Source organism: Thunnus maccoyii, chromosome 7 (assembly GCF_910596095.1).
Source record: "Thunnus maccoyii chromosome 7, fThuMac1.1, whole genome shotgun sequence".
Lineage (NCBI taxonomy): Eukaryota > Metazoa > Chordata > Actinopteri > Scombriformes > Scombridae > Thunnus > Thunnus maccoyii.
Window position 1 is genome coordinate 33,897,186 of NC_056539.1, and position 20,364 is coordinate 33,917,549.

General features: G+C 39.5%; 1 protein-coding gene across 1 annotated transcript; it reads right to left on the reverse strand.

The window, feature by feature from the left end:
* thop1 (thimet oligopeptidase 1) lies at positions 1–19,581 on the reverse strand. The gene is made up of 14 exons (XM_042416052.1): positions 19,496–19,581; positions 16,918–17,124; positions 13,214–13,362; positions 12,960–13,067; positions 12,772–12,874; positions 12,516–12,673; positions 11,041–11,176; positions 10,629–10,771; positions 7,694–7,917; positions 7,000–7,201; positions 4,525–4,711; positions 1,985–2,113; positions 985–1,121; positions 1–441 (listed from the first exon to the last, which is right to left on the reverse strand). The coding sequence occupies exons 1-14, from the start codon at positions 19,506–19,508 to the stop codon at positions 280–282; spliced, it is 2,058 nt and encodes a 685-aa protein (XP_042271986.1). The 5' UTR covers positions 19,509–19,581; the 3' UTR covers positions 1–279.
* Between the last annotated feature and the right edge of the window lie 783 nt (positions 19,582–20,364).

Below are 20,364 nucleotides of genomic sequence, written 5' to 3' on the forward strand. Positions count from 1 at the left end.
TCTGGGTTTAGGTGTAGGTGTTTTATTTTGAACAGGTGCAGCTCAGGACAGGAAGAGATGTTCAGACCTGTGAGGATCTATTGTTTAAGATCACATGTTACAGCAGGTACTTAAACACACAGTATGTCACCTCAAATCGTTTTATTTACCGGGTCATTTTTTCCATATTTGGTAACATTTTGCTGGTTTTTTTTTTCTAGAAAACTCAGTCCTCTGTTCTCCGTGAACTCCGTACTCTGTGGGTCACTGCAGGGGGGAGGAGCCGGCCGCTGTGATTGGTCAGCAGGGACACGGCGTGCCGACGTCCTGCTCCACCGTCAGTCCTTTGCTCAGCAGGAACGCTTCCTGTTTGGGTTCTCGCCCGAGGAACTTCCTCAGCATCTCAGAGGCGTCCTCGGAGCCGCCGGGCCGCAGGATGAAGTTCCTGTAGTCCAGACCCACCTGAAGGACCAATCAGGAGACAGCAATTTGAAATCAGTCAAAATCTACTCGAAACCTTTCAGTGGAATTTTTCTATTTTGTCTTTTTAAAGACCTGCGACTGACTCCGACAGATTATGTTTGTAGACTGTAAAGTTGTTTCAGCATCAGCAAAGTTTTATCTGCAGTCTCCATTTTTGTGTACAGTGTTTAATTTTACTTCATTACTTATTTCAATATTCCAACAACAGATCCAGCTGTAACTGACCTTGTGACTTTCATAAATCTCCATTAAATCCTCATGTTTCATTCTGAACTTGGTGCTAGCGTTACGTTTGCTGGCTCAAATTCCACTTTTACTGTCCACGATTATTAACAAACAAATCACGACCTTGTCACCCTGTACTAGTGATGTTATTTCATACTTTATGTAAGCTGTACAATCACCTGAAGTGATACAGTTTTGTCACTGAAACATTTAATGTTTTTACAGTTTCTTCTGTTTCAGCCTATTCATCTGTCTTTCTTTAGTATTTGCGTGTCCTCTCTGTGATAAGCAGCTGACCTGAGGGTTCATGATTCCCTCCTGTTTGAAGCGAGTGTAGAACATGTCCATGGAGAACACCTCGCTCCAAAGGTAACCGTAGTACTGAGCGTCGTAACCGCCGGCCAAGTGCCCGAAGGTTGCCGGCATGTTGGTTCCTGCAGGGGAAGACAGAAAGGTCAAAGGTCAGAGATCAGTGGGAAAAAAGCATGAAGTTTGAACATCTGCTTGTGTAGTGCTCAGGGTTTCCGCCAGTATATTTTGCGAGCTTGGTGGCCCACCAGGCCTCAGTATCAGGGATTTTTAAAAAAACGATGTTTTCTAAACTAAAATGTGTTATACAAGTAGCATAGCTGCTTTAAGGAATTCAGAATCAGACTCTGCTTCATAGACGTTATATACTGTTTTACGTATCCAAGGCAGACATTCTTCCATGTTGAGATGTAGCGTAAGGGAACTTGGTTTATTCATTAGGTCCTATTCTGATTGGCTGGGGGTGAAGGGGAGGGCCACACCTCCAGCCAATCGGAGTAGGTGGTCGTTATTAATGAAGATTTTATGTAGACAGCCTGCTGGAGGACAGAGGGGAATCTGGGCTGTGAGGAAAGATGGATTTAGAGAAATCTAAACAACTTTTGGTGAATAAAATGTCACGGATATGTTTAAAAATAGGATCCGTATTTATAAAAATGAGTCAAAAAAGGCCAGAATACCAGATCTTTAATATATATCTTTAATATATCTTTAACAATAGTGTGCAACACTGAATGTCTTCCAGAAGAAACAGTTTGAATGAAAATACACACCGTTATCCCCATAATTAAACAATATCACATCTCCTTCCTCTCTATGACGACCCACTTGTCACTCCAGCTATGAGTGTAGTCGTTGGAACAACTATAAACATTTTTGTTTTCACGGCGTACGAACCAGCTCTGATCGAGTGTAAACCGACCCTCAGGCATTGAGTTGTGATGTCTGCAGTCAGGGTAAGGGGCTAGGGTGTGTGTGTGTGTGATACCTGGTGAAGCAGGGATTCCCAGGATGTCCTGACAGAGGCGTCCATACTCCTCGGCGGCGTCGAGGCCGCTCCTGGTGTGCAGAGCTTGATCCACTTTGGCCAGAACGATCTGCCTCAGATTAAACAGACCTGCAGCAGAATCACAGTCGGCACGTTAACAGTGAAACAAGAGCAGCTGATGTCAGTTTATTATTTATTATTATTATTATTATTTATCCTGATATGATCAGTTCACCATCGTTATGGTGTCTGTTTCATCTTTACACTGTGACTTTTCACTGAGCAGGAACACTTCATCATGTAAAACCTGCCAGGACATGTTGTCATGACACAGACACAAAAATGTGATTGATTGATCAACTTGATTATTGCAAAGGGAAATTGATTTGCAGTGTGTATCAATATCTGTAGTAGATATTAGGGACGTCAGTTTCAGTTAAATTTGCTTTCGACAGACTGACACCCATTAACTGATAACTAAGTGGTTCGTTTTTAAGAAAAGTTGTGATATAGTTTCCGTTTGTTAGAGCTGTCCAGCAGTCAGTGATCAGAGCTAACGTTAGCTTGACTTTTAGCTCATCCTTCTTCTTCACAGTAGCTCTCGATGGCAGAACGTACTCGGGCTCGACGTACGAAGATAAATAATAATACGCCTATAAGGCAATCCTGATTATAAGATGAACCCCCTTTTCCAGCAGCTGTTTTTGGAAAAATAACGTTACTTTTTGAATAAAACTTACATCATAGTATAGTCACATACTCACACACTCTCCTAACAGGCTCTTGGAAGCGGTCAAAAATTATTTACTCCAGCAGTTAGCATTCATACGACTGCCTGTTTGTCTTTTTGAGCTCCTTATCATCTGCCACAGTGGTATTTGGCAGCTTGATATATTCCGTTTCTTCAGTAGAGACGTCAGAAGACGCTTTGATCTCGTTTTCACTCGTTATGAATTTATTTCCTCCGTGGCGGAAAAACATGTTACACGATCCTGCAGGTTAAACTGGACTAACAAAACACGTTTAGTGCTGACTGACTGTAACACACTCACCATAAACAGACTTTAAGACACTCGCTAGTGTAACATCTGCCTGCATGTTACATTAAATACATTAGTTGAGCTTTAAATGGTCACTATGTCTAACAGCAAAATCTTTTAATATAGAATATAATTTTGTCAGTAATTTTACCTTCATTTAATAGTTGTAAGGTTCACATATTTGTGTTATTTTCATTATTTTATGCTGTTATCTTATATTTAATATTTAATACTTGGCTGCATAGTATCCAAGGTAATGATGCAGCTATAAAGCCCGTTACCGTGGGAACCAGTCAGACCAGGTGAGTGTGTGACTGTTAAATGGAAACCTGTAAATAATAATAATGTATAGCTGATCTGAGAGAGACTTGATTACTAATTATAATTATATTGACATTCAGAGTGATTATCTATGTGAACTGATTCATCTGTATCAATAATGTCTTTGTGTAATTTGTTATTTAACGGTTATTAAGCTTCATCACAGAAATCATTTATTAGTTTTGTAAGTTTCCTTTGATTATGATTTTATTTATGTTAAATAGTTTTACAGACTGGACTCGTTTCCCTCAGATCCCGAAGTGCTTGTAAGCAATAAACAGACGTCATTGAATCGACATCAGAGCGTCTTCATTGGAGTCAACTGACGTTACTAACTGTCAGCCGTTAGTCCACCATCATCATCATCATCATCATCATCATCATCACAACACAACGCAGAAACTTTAGGCTGTCACTATTATCAGCCATATAAAGGAAACTTAACGGGGACGTTATAAACTGTGAGGCTAATATAGCCTACAAACAACCCATAATGCAACACTCTGTGTAGGAGTTGGTATCACACCACTATTTTATACATTCACGTAACTGTCTAGCCGTTAGTGGAGTCTGTATGCAAATTAACCTGTGGACCGACATGCGTAACTGGTCAAAAATATTCTCAGCGGTTAACCGTTGACATCCCTAGTAGATACACATGTTCCTGAGGTTATCTTCCCATTTATTTAAGATAAACGTTCTACATTTTTTTAATCTACAACATTTAATTTATTTTACTACTTGTTTGTTTTTTTTAGATATATATTTATTGTTGGGTTTTTTTTGCTTACATGTATGTTTGACTTGAACTGGACCCTGTGGAGACAACGTTTTGTTCAACTGTGTGTGTGAATTCATGTGTGATTGAGTGTCAAATAAACTTGAACTTGATCAATGTTTCATCGAGAGAGAGAGTACTTATTATTCTGCTGGCAGAGGATGCAGAGGGTCATAATGATCTCAATAACTTCCTTATGAAAAGGATTTCAAAATAAAACAATCTGAAGAAAATGAAGCCACTTTAAGTAAAAAAATATATATATTGTTGACGTTTCTTAAAGATCAAATCTGTGTGATAGTTTTCCTTTAATTTGTAATCAATGTGAACTAAAAAAAAGTATTTGTCTCTCAACAACCTGACCTGGCTGAACAGTCGTACTGGTTCCAGTGTGTACCCACCGGTGTTGGCGAGGCGGGACTTGATGAGTTTGTCTAGCAGCTCGTCGGGGATGGCGTTGCTGGTCTTGTAGTGGCGAGACATCCTCTGCAGCGGCTCCTTCTCCCAAACCCAGTTCTCCAGCATCTGAGACGGAGCCTCAACGAAGTCCCGCTCCACATGAGTCCCGCTGAACATGGCGTAGTCCGCCTGCAACAAAACACAGACCTAGCTGAGCCCAAATCTGCAATCTGCAACCTCATCGCTAGATGCCACTAAATCCTACACACTGGTCTTTTAAACTCTTTGTAAATCTCTGGTTTCAGCCTGATGAACGTCACCTGTTCATGAGAAGCTGAACGTTCCTGAGATTTAATCATCAGCATCATCGATGATGTCCATATATGTCTAAATGAGGCGACCTGTTCTGCTCCGTTTGTGGACGAGTTTCATTCACAAAAATGTTTCCAAAGAGTAAAAAGAAGAATTTGTCAGATGTTTGTGTCAGCAGTAAACAGCTGCAGCATCATGTTGTGTTAACAGTGTAACATCAGCTGCTGTAATATTCTCTCCTCTAATATCTCTGACTGTCACATGACGTCTCTCATATCAGTCACTTTGCTTTAGAAAGATGTTTTTCAGCCTCTAACTTCACGTCAAAGCGTTTCCTCTTTATTTCTGTCACAGTGCAGCTGCTCTGATGGATTCATGTTTTGTAATAGTTTCAGTTCCTCTAATACGACGACTGACACTGATCAACGTGTCTGCTGCTTTCTGACAGCAGCAACCTCATTTTTAGGGACCGAGCCCAAAAGGCAGAGGACTACTGTAAAACAGTAGTCCTGTAAAACAGTAGTCCTCAACTTAGGGCGAACTACCCTATTGTTTTTCATGTGTTTGTTTGTTTGTTTGTTTCTTTCTTTATTATTACGCCACTTAAACCCTAAATTTGACCCCCTAAACATGCTCAAAAACTCACCAAATTTGGCACGCACATCAGGTCTGGTGAAAAATTTGATAAAATGTAAATATTAACCCCCAAAGTGCCAAAATGTGCTCTCTAGCGCCTACTATGTAACTAAAATGGCTGCCACGGCCCGTAGGAATGTCATAGAGAGATCAAACCAAAACTCAATTATTTCTCTCACTTTCCCCCAATTTTCGCCCCCGAACAAACGCTATCTCCTCCGAGGGCGTTAATGGTATCGGCTTCAGCCCTTAATAGATGACTTATGACACTATGCTGAAAAAAAGTTGTTAAAAACTTTGTAATGACTTGAATGGTTTGGATTTAATAAGCCCTGAAAGTTGCAGTGCCACATCACCCTTACAATGTAAAACAATGGGGAGGCAATCTATGGGCATGAACTTTGTGTCAAACAGAGGCTTCTGACATCTAAACTATAAGTCTGACCACTTTCAAACCTGTATCAATGGATTCACCACAGAATTTCCTACTAAAATATGATTTTTAATGTAAGATTTGGCCAAAGTCATGGGATTTATGAGGAGATTTCACAAGAAGCGTACTCTAAAATCCTCCTCTCCAACTGATCCTGGTGATGTCACTCCCTCAGTGCTGTGAAACATTCCGCAATACACACTCATTATAAAATCACAGGAGGAGCAAGAAAAGACTTTAAAACTCACACTCTAATATCTCAAAAACAATAAAAGATAGAGAAAACATGTAAATTCAAGATTTGTAGGTCAAAGTCTCGTGACTCATTTAAAGTTCAAATTAAGTTTGTATCTAAAACTATGTGGAAGCAGTAAATGTTCAAAAAGCTGTGGGTTCACTCACACTCTCCATTCAAATATATGAGTATTTTTCTGTGTCCAGCTGCAGTTACTTATTGTCTCTACACACCTGACAGTACACATGTCAATCAAACTTTCAAAATAAAAGCACACCACACTTGTAAGAAATATCCCTCATTTTTAAAAAGCAAAATGATCTGATCCCGACGGGCCAGAGAGCGAGGTCCCGACCAACGTTGCGTGCAGCTTTAATTGTGAATGAAACTTGTCCACAAACGGAGAAGAACAGGTCGCCTCATGTGGACATTTTAGGGGCGTCGATGATGCTGATGATGAAATCTCAAGAACGTTCAGCTGCTCATGAACAGGTGACGTTCATCAGGCTGAAACCAGAGATTTATAAAGAGTTCCAGATGCTCAGAGAGTTTGTTGGAACACTGATATGAACAAACCTCACAGAGAAAAGTCAGAGAGGTTTAGGAGAAGAAAATGAAAATGTTCTTACGTAAGACTCAACGTCTCTCTTACAGAGTTTCTCCAACAGAAAGTGCTGACAAGTCTGATTCTTACACTATAAAATCTCTTGCTCAACACATATTAAGGTCACTGTTTCCTCTTCTTCTTAAAAAACAAATATCGGCTGAGTCTCTCACATATATGGCCTCAATTATCCACCATCAAGACCCAAACTCAGTCATTATCATGCAGTGTGTGAAGCGTCTGGTGTATCAGCTGACCTCAGCGCAGAGCTGGTGCATGACGTGGCCGAACTCGTGGAAGTACGTCTCCACCTCGTCGTGCTGCAGGAGCGACGGGGCGTCTGCCGTCGGTTTGCTGAAGTTGGCCACCATGGCCGCCACTGACATTTGGCGTGTGCCGTCGGGCAGCAGACAGCCGGGCTGCAGGCCGAAGCAGGCGGCGTGACCGTACTTTCCCTCCCTGCACACACCAATCAACCAATCAATCAATCAACCAATCAAAATGTATACAGCACATTTTAAAACAAATCAAAGGCGATGCAAATGCACACCAAAATAATTAAAAGCATAAGACAACAATAAAAGTGTAGTTTATAAAAGATAAAAAATAAAATAGAGCAATAAAAATATCAAAATAAAATTATGAAATACTACACAAAATACTTATAATACTACTACTACTAGTGCAACGACCACTAAGTTACAACAACTATGATACAAAACGACAACAGAATAAATAGATTATGATAAAACAGCAAAATGTTAATAAGATAAAATAGAATTAAATAAATAATAATGATGAAAATAAATAAACGAGGTATATAATAATAATTAAACCATGAAACTATAAAACACTGCAGACTAAACAGAGACACTGACGACACCTGGAGACTCTCTGATCCAGAGCTGAGAGACTTTACTGCTCAGACAGTCAGACAGGGAACCGGCTCACCTGGGGTACAGGTCCAGGTAAAACTGGCCCACCACCTGACCTCGGCTGCGGTCCTTCACGCAGTACAGCGTGACGTCCGGGTGCCAGACGGCGGCTCCGTCCACCAGCTCGAAGGACAAACCCAGCAGCTCCTGGTAGATGCTCAACAGACCCTGAGTCACCACCTCCATCGGGAAATACTCCTTCAACAGGTTCTGATCCACCGCGTACTGAGTCTCCTCCACCTGAGAGGAGGAAGAAAAATGTAGAAAGAAGTTAAAAGAGATTAGATCATGTTTATGTTCTCATTCTGGGAACTTGTCTTCTCTTAAAGAGTAAATACACCCAAAGAATGTATTTTTAACCCTCCTGTTGCCAACAGGTGTCGTTATGTGCTGGTTTTAAACCAGTATCCTGACTAAACTTTTACATAAACCAGTCTGTCTGATCTCAACTATAGTTATAGTGACCCGAGGACAACAGGAGGGTTCAGCAAGGTTCTCAGTATTATTCATCACAATAACATCATGATGGTCACATTCATGATTGAAGAAACTTTATTTTCCGTCACGTAGTAACAGAAATTCCTCTTTGACACGACTCAATCAAAGACAGTTAGACAAACGTAACAACAAACAGTAAAATAAGTCATGAATGCTAAAATCAATACTGTAAAAGGATCAATCAGGTGTGAATATATCTGTAAATGCCTGGTTTGACTTATTTATGATCACATAATGTGCTGGTGAACCGACGTTAATGAGTTCACCAACAGAGGGAACGTCGTCTGACATGTTTGTGTGAATAAAATGGCTGCACTATAATAATAATAATAATAATAATAATAATAATAATAATAAACTTCTATAGCACAATTTATGCATAAAATGCAACACAATAATACAACAAAGATGAATACAACAACATAGAGTAACGTCAAAATAAAAAGACCAGAATGAACAAAATACACAAATAAAAGATGCTTCTGAAGTTTTCATTTAAATTGATGGGAGGTGTCATCTCATCTTAATTTCTAACAACTTAAAGCAGGTTCCCAGTGTTTCCAGTGTTCCCAGTGTGTTAAACCAGCAGTCAGGTGTCTGTAATCATTCCTCCTGTTCATACTGGATATTAAAAGATCCTTCAAATGTGTTTTCAATGGAAGTGATGGAGGATAAAATCCACAGTGTGTCCACACAGTCATTTAAAAGTCTGTGTGAAGCTTCTATTCAGCTTCAGCAGTCTGAGTTAGTCATATCAAGTGGATATCTGACACATTTACAGTCTTTTTAGCATCAAATTCCCTCTTTGTGTTTCCTCGGACAGTGTTTCCCTGTTGAGCTGCAGGTGGAAGTATAGTAGAGCTGTAACGCTTAATCGATTAATCAATTAGTTGCCGGCAATTAAATCATTACTTGAGAATAAAATTCTCTGACTCCAGCTTCTTAAATGTGAATATTTTCGGGTTTCTTTAGTCTTCTGTGACAGTAAACTGAATTTCTTTGGCTTGAGGACTAAACAAGACATTACAGGTTGAATCTTGGGCTTCGGGAAATTGTTGTTGCCTGAAAGTATCAAACTATAAAGGAAGGAATCTCTGTCTGTCTGTCTGTGTGTGTGTGTGTGTGTGTGTGTGTGTGTGTGTGTGTGTGTGTGTGTGTGTGTGTGTGTGTGTGTGTGTGTGTGTGTGTGTCCTTCATGTATCTCAACAACCGTTTATCCGATCTACTCCACACTTGGCGGGTGTATTGCTGGGGACCCGAGGAAGTGCAGTGTTGAATTTGATGCGATTTGAACAACACATGAACTTTGAATAAACGAGCGATCAGCGAGCCGCTCCGCTCCACAGCAGCGGGGGCGGGACTTCAGGACTCTCAACATTAAAAGTTAGGCTTTGTTGTCGGCGTCACAACTCTTTTAAAAAAGACAAGAGAAAAAGAGAGAGAGAGGGAGGGCGAGCGAGCTGAGAGCATGAGCGAGCGACAGCGGTGGAAAAATTCCTCTGAGAGAGAGAGAAAGCCTGTGAATGACAGAAATACGGTATTTTCTGATTGCTTCACAGCGAGCAAGCATCAAACACTCGACAGGTGATTTAATATGGAGACAGATGCTCTTAGTTTCCTCCGCTGCATTCGTCCTTTTCATTCATAATTACATCCAACTAATGCAGCAGTAAATACAAAAGAACAACAGGACAAACCTGTGCTGTTGTTCTCTCGTGTGTGAATGCTGTGTTTCAAGCTGAGCAGAGAGAGAGAGAGAGAGAGAGAGAGAGAGAGAGAGAGAGAGAGAGAGAGGCGGAGCGAGGAGAGCGAGCGGTGGAAAGGCTTTCTCCGAAACAGAATGAGCCCGTGAATGAGATAAATGACTGACCAGTCAGTGGTCTGCAGTGTTTTCACCTTTTAGTATCAGCTCGGCTCGAGAAAAGTTTTGTCACACGGTGCCCTCTAAAAAGAGAAAAAGTAGACAGCGAAAACAGCTTTTAAATCAAGAATGGAAAGACTCTCAGGCTGCTTCCCACCGCAGTACAAAACCAGTTTGTCTCATATAAGCACAAACATACTCAAATGATCCAAACTGAGGCCACAGAAAATAAACTAAGAGCCCAACGTGATTTCAGAAGCTCTGTTATGCATTTTATCTTTAAATGCAGCTTCATTATACTTGAAATGAGAAAAGATTCACTATTACAGCATCTGTGTATAAAAGACATTTTTGCACAGAAGGAGGACTGTGGATTTTGTCCTCCATCACTTCCATTGTAAGGTCATTATGAAGGGATCTTCTAATGGTCAGTATGAACAGGAGGAATGATTACAGCAAGAAAAACAGCTTTAATCTTCATTTGGGCTCCTGACTGTTGTTTTAAGACGCTTTAAAAAATTCTGAACTCGTCCTTTAACCTTGTAAATTAGCCTGAATCAGCAGGTGAAACGTCCCGGCGTGCAGCTCTCACCTGGGTCATGAAGTAACGAGTGTCCCAGGCGTGCAGCTCTCCGTTGAAAGGCAGACTTCTCTTCTGACATTCCTTCTCCTTCAGTTTGAGGATGACTGACCGCTCTTCTTCACCCAGAGGCTTCAGCTTGCGGGCGAGCTCCTCTGAAAGACAAGACAGGAAGTCAGGAGGAGAGAGAGAAGTTTCCTCTGCAGCACCTCAGTTCATGTTTCTGATCTCATCTGATCTCTAGTCTGGTTTGACTTCTGGATGCCTTGAAGTAAAAACAAAAGCACCAAATGTTCCCAAACTTTCCACACAGCGGCCAGTTAAATTACCAGAAAACATGATGCCAAAGCGTGGAGACATTTATGTGATATTTCATCAATCTAATCCAAACCGTGAAGTGGGACAGGATGTTGCTTGCTCTCACCCAGGAAGCTGGCCACCTTCTTTCCAGATTTAGCCATGTTCATCTCCAGGACGAAGTCGGCGTGTGTGCTGAAGCCGAGCAGAGAACATTTCTGAGCCCGAAGCTCCACCAGCTCCTTCAGGATGGCCGAGTTCTCCTGCAGACAAACACAGAGGTTTGATGTCTCAGGTATTCATATGACTATTACTACTATAGTTGTTACCGGTTTTATTGTTCTTGATTAATTGTTTTGTTTCTTTTTTGTTGTATTTTATTACAATATTGATGATGTTTACTTGTGTGGACCGCAGGAAGAGAGTTGCTACCTCGGTCGTGGTCCAAATAAATAAATAAAAAGTGCAAAGTTATTATTTCTGATAGAAATTATGGAGAAAACTGCCAAAACAAAATTCGAGTTATAACAAACCAGAATGATCCTCAACTAAAAAGCATTTAACATATTTATAACAATACTAACATACTCATTATTTTGCTTTTAGTGATTTTCTGTCATTTATTTCCTGTTCTGATGTTTAACATGGTCAACGTTCCAAAACTTCAACCTGCTCTGAACGCTTCGTTTGCAGTGTTTTTTACTTTCCCACCAAGATGACGACGGCTCGTCATGCCCATAAACTTGCATCCATTCTGTAATCTCTGTTGCTAAGGTGGTTGCTAAGGTGTTTCCATGTGTTGTCCACTCTCAAGTTGACATTTGGAGTAAAGAAGGAGAAGAAGAAGTGAAATCCTGCTACTATAGTTTGTTTACGTAGCCTCCGGAGTCAGAGGAAGCTTCCTGAAGCTGACCAATCAGAACAGAGTGGGCTCATCAGGAGGCGGGGCCTTAAAGAGACAGGAGCTAAAACGGCCTGTTTCAGACAGAGGCTGAACTGAGGGGCTGCATAAAGGACCAGTAGAAGATCAATAAGGAGTTTTTATTCCAGTAGAGCCCCAGAATATAAATATAGAGCTGGAAATGTGCAGAATATGAGTCCTCTAATGTAAAAACCAGGGAGCGGTTTCTTTTCCTCAAATTCACTTCTGAGGTGAGTTCTTCAACAGCTGCTTCTGACATTTAACAGAAGTACTCCAATGGAATCAAACCAGGAAGTGTGGTTACTGTGTATGATATCCGCTTAGCCCTTTTACCAGTTTTTGAGGTAATTAATACGTAATCTTGGTACAAAAATATAGGTAATTAAGTATACAAAAATGGTAAATGGACTAGGGCTGTAACGATAAGTCAATTAATCGATTAGTTGATCAACTAGAACAATCGTTTTAGTCTTTTTTTAAACAGCAAAAACATCAAATATTTGCTGGTTTCAGCTTTTCAGTTGTGACTATTATAATGGCCAGTTTACTGATAGAACGATTATTTATCTAGAAAATAATCATATCTGATTAATTGATAATGAAAGTAATCATTAGTTGCAGTCCTACATTAAATAAAATAATTCTAAATGAAATGAACGGAGCTGGTTCTGGGGTCTCACCTCTTTGCAGCGGGAGTTGAAGGCCTCCTCCAGCTTGCGGCGGGTTTCTGGGACGAAGCACTTCTTCATGGTGGGGAAGTAGTGTGGATACTTCAGGGTGACCTTCAGCTTCTCTCCGTCCTTCTCCAGAGAGCTTAGGAAGTCCTCGGGGAGGCCGCCTGAATGAAACAAACACGTTTAATGTCTTGAATACACGCCAAAGCAGCGAAGAAAACCAGTGGTGACTGACTGAAAGCTCTCAGAGCAGCAGCCTCACCCAGCTCGTCCCTGGTGAAGGACAGACTGGTCGTGTCCTCGTTCAGGTTCTTGTTGAAATCGATGCACAGGTTGCTCAGCTTCTTCTTGATGGTCTTAATCTCCTGTTACAGCAGAGAGAAGGTTGAGTTACGTTACAGGAAACCACCAACCGGCAGCTGCGTTTGCTGCACAGACGTTAGAGCTCACCTCTTGTGTCTCTTTGGGCAGGTGGAGGCCGTTCCTCTTCCCCAGCTTGATCAGTCGCTCCATGTAACGCTTGGACTCTGCGGTGAGGCTTTCAGCGTCGATCTTCTTCTGCAGACAGAAACAGAAACACTGAATGAGAACTAGAAACCTTTTGAAACCAGCCAAAAGTCGCATATGAAAGGATGGAAAGAAGGTCAGTCAGCCTCTAACTATCTGTCTGCTGATTGGTCAGCAGGACTGTGAGGTCATCTCACCTCCAGAGCGACGATCCTCTGGTAGACGTCCTCCCTCATGCTCATCTCCACGTCGAACTCCGACAGATGCTTGTCGGCCTCGGTGCTCGCCGCTCGGACCTCCTTGCTGGGAGAGACGTGCTGCGGGAAGTCCAACATGTTCCTCTGGACTGAGACGCAGGGGGGGGGCGGAGTCAGATGGGAGGGGCGGGGTCAGAGAGGAGAGGGGCGGAGTTAGACAGGAGAGACTCACAACAATGTCAGTTTGATCAGAGTCCAAAGCAACGTCTTCAGACTGTCTATTCAGTCTAAATATTGAATTTAAAATGATTTAAAAAACTAAAACGTTTCACTTTATTGAAACTGTAACCAGCAAATGTTTAAATTTTTACTCAACAAATGACTAAAACAATTAATTTCTTAATCTGATTATATTTCTGTCAGCTGACTTCACTTAACAATTAATATCTTTTTTTAAAAGTGGTCATTGTGTTATTATGTGACCTGAGTTACATCTTTTAAAGCAATAATACTCTTTAGTCAAGGTTGTAAATTATGGAACCCCAAAATAAATTCTTACTAATAAATACAATTATTAATAATTATAAAATAAATAACATGAGTAAACTGTGTAAAATCTGATGAAATATGACATTAAATAAAAGTATTATTGTGAAAAAAGCTATTTTATGATAAAGTTAGTTGGGTTTTCATATTTTATTTCTATTATTTCACAAATTGTTGGTTCATTTATACATTTTACACAATCTATTCATATGATTATTTCATAATGTCTTTCCGTACATTTTGGGCTTCCGTACTAAACCTGCTTTTGACCTTCAATAATCTAAATATATTTACTATTTGTCTTGTTTTCTATAAACAAACACTTGGTTTGTTTATTAATGAGTAATAATGACATCATCATCAAAACTCTGAGAAAACTTTCACAAACTAAATACCGTATTTCCTCTAATAGTGACCTTTATTTACCAGCAGGTATCAGGCTTTTACCTTTAATTCTAATCTCTCTGTTTGATAAGTATATTTACTCATATTTTAGTACGAAGCCTCCTTGTTTTCTGATCTGCTTCTGTTTGCTCTGTCAAACTTTTGTTACTGTATAACTAGTAAAACACTTCCTCTGACATGCGGAACAACAATTCTAGTGTTTAATTTCCACCTGGAATGTTTTAGCAGCGCACCACTTAGCTGTAGCATGCACGTAGCATGCGCCAAGTTGCCCTGGTTACCCTGGTTACCCTGGTTGCCCTGGTTACCCTGGTTACCCTGGTTACCCATGCTCCTCTAGTGTTGCTGCCGTCATTATCCTCGTATCCTCGGCCTGTTTTTTGGGGCCGGCCTTCATTTGTTCGTCCCCAGCCGTTATTGGAGAACCAGCTTTTAATTGACTAATTGATCGTATTTGAGGAAATACGATAAAATGTTTCAGACATTCTGGAAACATCTGATGTGCATCTGTTGTATTTTAGACAATTTATAAATTGATTATCTCTGGGGAGCATGAATGTAATGTCCCTTTAATCTGACGTGGTGATAAAAGCTGCTGCAGAAAGTGTTTGAGTCTCTGCCGTGTTTCCTCCTGCAGCAGCTTCAGCAGCGTTTCAGGTGTTTTCAGGTTTTTCGGCCGCGTGAAAAACAAAGCCTCCGTCTGTATTGTAGCAGCAGCGGCTGCTGGTTCAGCTGCTTTCTCTACAAACTGCTGATGAGTCTTTACCATCACAGTCCTGATTCTGCTGACTCACCGCTTTCCTGCAGCGCTCACAATGAACCACCAACCTGCCTGTTCTGTCAGGTTCACTCTTTACATTCAGGTTCATCGTCTGTATCGTCTGTACAAGCTGCAGAAATATCTCGAGGGAGCGTTAAAACTAACGTTAGCGCCTGTGACAACACATTTAAAATTACTTGGAAACTATTTTGATCATCGATTCATCGTTTTGAGTCCAAATTCTCTGATTTCAGCTTCTTATGTGAATATTTTCTGGTTTCTTTAGTCTCTGTGACAGTAAACTGAATATTTGTTGCTTGTTGGTTTCATCTTTCTGCTGCTTGACATGATCACACACAGCGTTCATGTTTGCTTATTGTTTATCTTCTGAATTTCATTTTCCAACATTAAAGCTTAATGTTGTCCTTGAATGACAGCTGCAACGATCAGTCGATTTATTGATTAGTGATTTTTTAATTGTTGAACTGTTTGTTGGCCTCTGAACACGTCACTTGGACTTCAGGATGTTTTGATCTGCATTTATTCACCACCGTCTGATGATAAATAACTGGCATATTAATCAATAATAGAAATAGTTGCAGCTCTACTTCGGATGCAACACGTTGCCAAGAACGTTTTTTTTTAAGATCATATGTTCAGGCTTATGGATCAAATCGAATGAGAAGAATCACCTCCTCATTGATCAAATGTGAGGAAACAACACTGAGTCGGTGTTCCTACAGGATCCCAGAGTGGACAAAATACAGGTAAACTGGTTAGCTGATCACAGCTATTGACGACACAAATCTTTAAACTAACTTCAGCTCGGTGCAGACTGTTTGCTGCTGCTGATCAAACTAACTTCAGTCGTCAATAAGCTCTCTGAACATGATTGATCCCTCACACATCAGCTGACCGAGCTGTTCCACTCTTTCTTCCTCACATTGAGACTCGTTATCGATCAATCGATCAGCTTCTGATCTGAAACAGACTGTGCAGTTTAAACACCTCGATCATTACAAACATTTTATCTGATGCATAATAAACTGATATATATATTATATATTAAGTGTGATAAATGTTTCTGATGTTAGTGAAAGCATTAAAGCTCCATTATAAAACCTGCATTAATATTAAAGTACAGAGACTTTTGCTTTACATGACAATCTGTTATACTGGAAACAGTAAATGTTTAAAGTCCAGTTTGTTTCCACTCTGCTCATAAAACATGTATTTACACTTAAACCTGAATTATCTGATTATTTAAGAAACAAGTTTGAACTCAACTCTGACACATCATCAGCTTTAAGTTGATATGTTGAACTTGTCATTTAACAGTTGTTTATTTCCACATCCAGCAGTTACAGAGCAACATTATCATTCATGTGGAGTCGTGTTTCTGTCCAATATTCACTCTCTATTAGCTTCTGTTTTTACTCTCTACCAACTCCTGAGGGAAATATCTGGCTCTTTAGCTGCTAAATGCTCCACTATGTTCACCAGCTAGTCTACAGCTAACTGTGTCTGTTTGGTGCTGAGCAGGTAGTGAACAGCAGCTTTTTCTCTGAAAACGACGCTATGAGACGCTGAGAGTGAACCAGAACAGTAAAGTTACAGCCGGACAGATAAACAATGAGCTGAAACTCACTATAAAGCTCCGTAAAGCCGAGAGGAGCTGCAGAGTCACTGATGACTCCCTGTAGATTCATCACCAACACATCACACACTGGTTACACATGATCGTACTGAATCATGTCTTCTTACTGCTGCAATTAACTAATTTTCCATCAGGAATCAATCATTTCATCATATTTTATTAAATATGCTGCTCTGTGATTGGCTGTTTGTTCTAAGCTCTTAAACTCTTGTTGATGAATAAAGTCTCTGAAACTCTGAATCTTTGTAAAACTGTAAAAAAAGTGAACAAAGCATCTTTTTTTTAACCTCTTAGTGATGAAAACAGTCATATTTAACGTTGGTGAATAACACTGACCGGTGTACTCGACCTCCACGTCGGCGAGGGCCTTCAGGGTGTTCTCAAAGGTGACGCCGTCCAGCTCCAGAGTGCCGACGCGGTCGTACACCTTCTTAGTGTTGGTGACCAGCTCGTCAGTGAGCTGCTGGATCCGCTCGGGGCTCAGGTCCCAACGTAGCCGGTTCACCGAGCAGACCGGCACCTGGCTGCCAAACACCACCTCACCTGGGACACAAGCGACAGGACGGACAGGAAGTGAAGGATCTTAACATACGCAGGGTCAGCTCGTTAGAAAGTCTCTCCTGACTTCAATGTAATTTGCTTCATGGTTTGAAATTTTCTTTTTAATTTTTTTTAATCGTCGTGAATGTGAGGACATTATTTCTATAACTGTGATTTAGTAGTTTTCAGTAAAATATGAATTTCTGGATTTTTCCCTCCAATTTCTTTCATAATTTTCTTCGACATCAAGGAAAAAAACAAAAGTTTAGACTAAATGAAGCCTAATTTTCACATTTAACATTTTATAGAAACTAATAAGAAAAATTATAATATAATGATAAACTTTATTTATATAAATTTAACTTGTTGAATCACTTTAATAAAATAACACATGATGTGTTTTCAAATAATTGTAATAACACAAATAATGAACGTAATTATTTGTATTATTACACATGAAATATACTGTTTATACTGTTGAACTTTTAAAAACAGCTCTTTTCACTTAGAATATATTTTTTACTATATTTTATTTTTACTTGTAATATTTTATTCATAAATTTTTATCACCTGTTGTTGGTGGTAATTGTATTTTCTTACCTTCTACAGTTTGATTGTTACGCATCACAAACACTGAGACAAACCTACTTAACAATAAACCTGGACGCTTGTTCCTGTAACGGTGGTTATTACATCTTCATTTAGCTTTTACATCTTCTTGTTGTCCCATGTCCAAGATATTACACATGTGATATCTCAAAAAATACACATCGATATATCAGAATATTTATACACTAAGAGATAAAAACAGTAGATATTATTATCGGCCTTTACCAAGTCAGGAAAATATGTGAATCCACTGTGAATCTCCTGGATTTATGCTGGACTCTCATCACACAAAAATCCATAAAACATATGGATTATTATATTTGACCTTCTGTAAACACTGTGGTCACATGTAACCCTGCAGACAGCACTCCTGTTTCAACAGAACTTTTTACACCTGCTATTTCACCAAAAAACACGAAGAAGAAGTAACAAAAAGCAGGTATAAGTGTTGTTTAGTGGATCCGCTGTTAACCGAACTAGTGAGCAGAAGACGACAATTCAGAAAAGGTTGAGTTTGTTGGAGTAGTTGCTGTTTAGCCGGCAAAAAACAAAACTTTTTCTTTAGACGCCACTTACACTTATGAAAAAAAGTGTTAAGACATCGTAGCAAAACCCACTTTCAGATTTATGAAATCTTTATTTTACTTATGAAAACAAAAAACAAACAAACAAACAAAAAAACAGCGATTGTGTGACATATTGTACTGATTTTTTCCCATCCAGACCACATCAGACCAGGTCCAGATCAAAAACCACTTCACTTAGACCTGTCAAATCTAAACTAGATCAACAAAGAGACTCCAGAGACTCATTAAAACACAGTTACAGATTTGTGAAACCTTTACTCTGTTTGTGAAGACACAAAAAAGGGCAATTTCATGGACATATCTCCATCCAGACCACAGTTGCTTTGATTAATCATATGTTTGCCTAATTTATTTGCAGAAAATAACAAATTAGAAAACAGTATAGATTCTTGTTAATAAGGTGGCCTATCAACCAGCAAGCAGCGGAACATTAAATTGATACGATTTTTGAATGGAGTTTTGTACCGAAACGCTCCATGAAACTGTTATTTTTCCACTTATAATCCGCCAAAATAAACACTTAAAAAAATAACAAAGTGTTGTTTAGTGGATCAACTGTTTACCGAATTCATGAGGAGAAGATTATTTAGAAAAGGTTCAGCTTTGTTAAGTATGTGGTGTTTTTACCCACAAAAAGCAAAACTTGTTTGGCGATGTAATTAGTTAGAAGAAGTGGTAATTTAGAAATAAACATGACTCTGATAAATTTGCTGTTTGCCGAATTTATTCTGAGAAAATAACAGTTTAGAAAAATAATTTATGTTTGTTTAACTAGAGCGGTGTGTTCGGCAACAGAAGCTTAAATTGACAGATTTTTGAATGGAGTTTCAACTGTTAGCTGCGTGAAAAGCAGCTAACAGTTAAAATGCTAAACTGCAAACAGCGAGAAGAAATCCACGACTACACAGGAAGGAGATAATACCGAGAACACGTGGGCTTTCTCTTGGTTATCATCCACCCAACCGACAAGTAACATTAAGTTATTCTTTAATTACTTATAATTAACGTTACGTGGACAGAAGCTAAGCTAGCTGCTGTTAGCGCTAAAACAGGCTGAGATCGAAGCTAATTCCGTTTAAAACAGCGCAGAGAAACACGGAGAAAAAACCTGCCGCCATAAGACATAATTTCACATTTATATGATTCAGTCACATCAAAAACATCCGCTCATTACTCACCTGTCGGCCCCATAGTCAGAAAATGAATGAAGGTTGGTTCGGTCCGTGTGATGAACTGTCAGGCAGCTCAGAGGAAGAGGAGTAAGCTGCAGGAGTAAGACCCAATTTCCGGTCATACCTTTCAAAAATAAATCCTAACTGACAAGTATTTCTTGCATCAAAACGGAAAAAAATTTCAACTCTCAGTGGTACATGAAGTACTCAGATCCTTTACTGTAGTGAAAGTACCAATACAGCAAATGCAAAAATACTCCATTACAAGTAAAAGTCCTGCATGAAAAATCCTACTACAGTAAAAGTACATAAGTATTATCTTGATGTATTTAAAGAATTGCAGTAAAAGTACATAAGTATTATGAGCTTGATGTAGTTAAAGTATTGCAGTAAAAGTACATAAGTATTATGAGCTTGATGTAGTTAAAGTATTGCAGTAAAAGTACATAAGTATTATGAGCTTGATGTAGTTAAAGTATTGCAGTAAAAGTAGTGGTTTGGTCCCTCTGACTGATATATTATTATATATGACATCATTAGATTATTAATAGTGAAGCATCAGTGTTAGAGCAGCATGTTACTGTTGTAGCTGCTGGAGGTGGAGCTAGTTTACACTACTTTATATACAGTTAGCTAGTTTAGTCCAGTGGTTCCCAACCTAGAGGTCGGCACCTCCAAAGGGTCAGCAGATAAATATGAGGGGTCATGAGATGATTTATGGGAGGGGAAAGAAGAAAAAGCAAAGTTAAAGGCTAAAATATACACAATAACTAAATCAACTGACTCAAATATAAAAATACATGAAGTACTTGAGTCTACCTCTTCTTTTATTCTGAAGGCCACTTGGCTGAAGTTCCGGTACTTTCAGTTTTTGC

What these genes read in the sequence shown, in the direction of transcription:
- thop1 (XM_042416052.1), bottom strand. An exon ending in CGTGGAGGTCGAGTACACCG is followed by an intron (nt 13,363 to 16,917) that starts GTCAGTGTTATT and finishes CCTGCGTCTCAG; the next exon opens with TCCAGAGGAACATGTTGGAC. An exon ending in CTTCACCAGGGACGAGCTGG is followed by an intron (nt 12,674 to 12,771) that starts GTGAGGCTGCTG and finishes TGTTTCATTCAG; the next exon opens with GCGGCCTCCCCGAGGACTTC.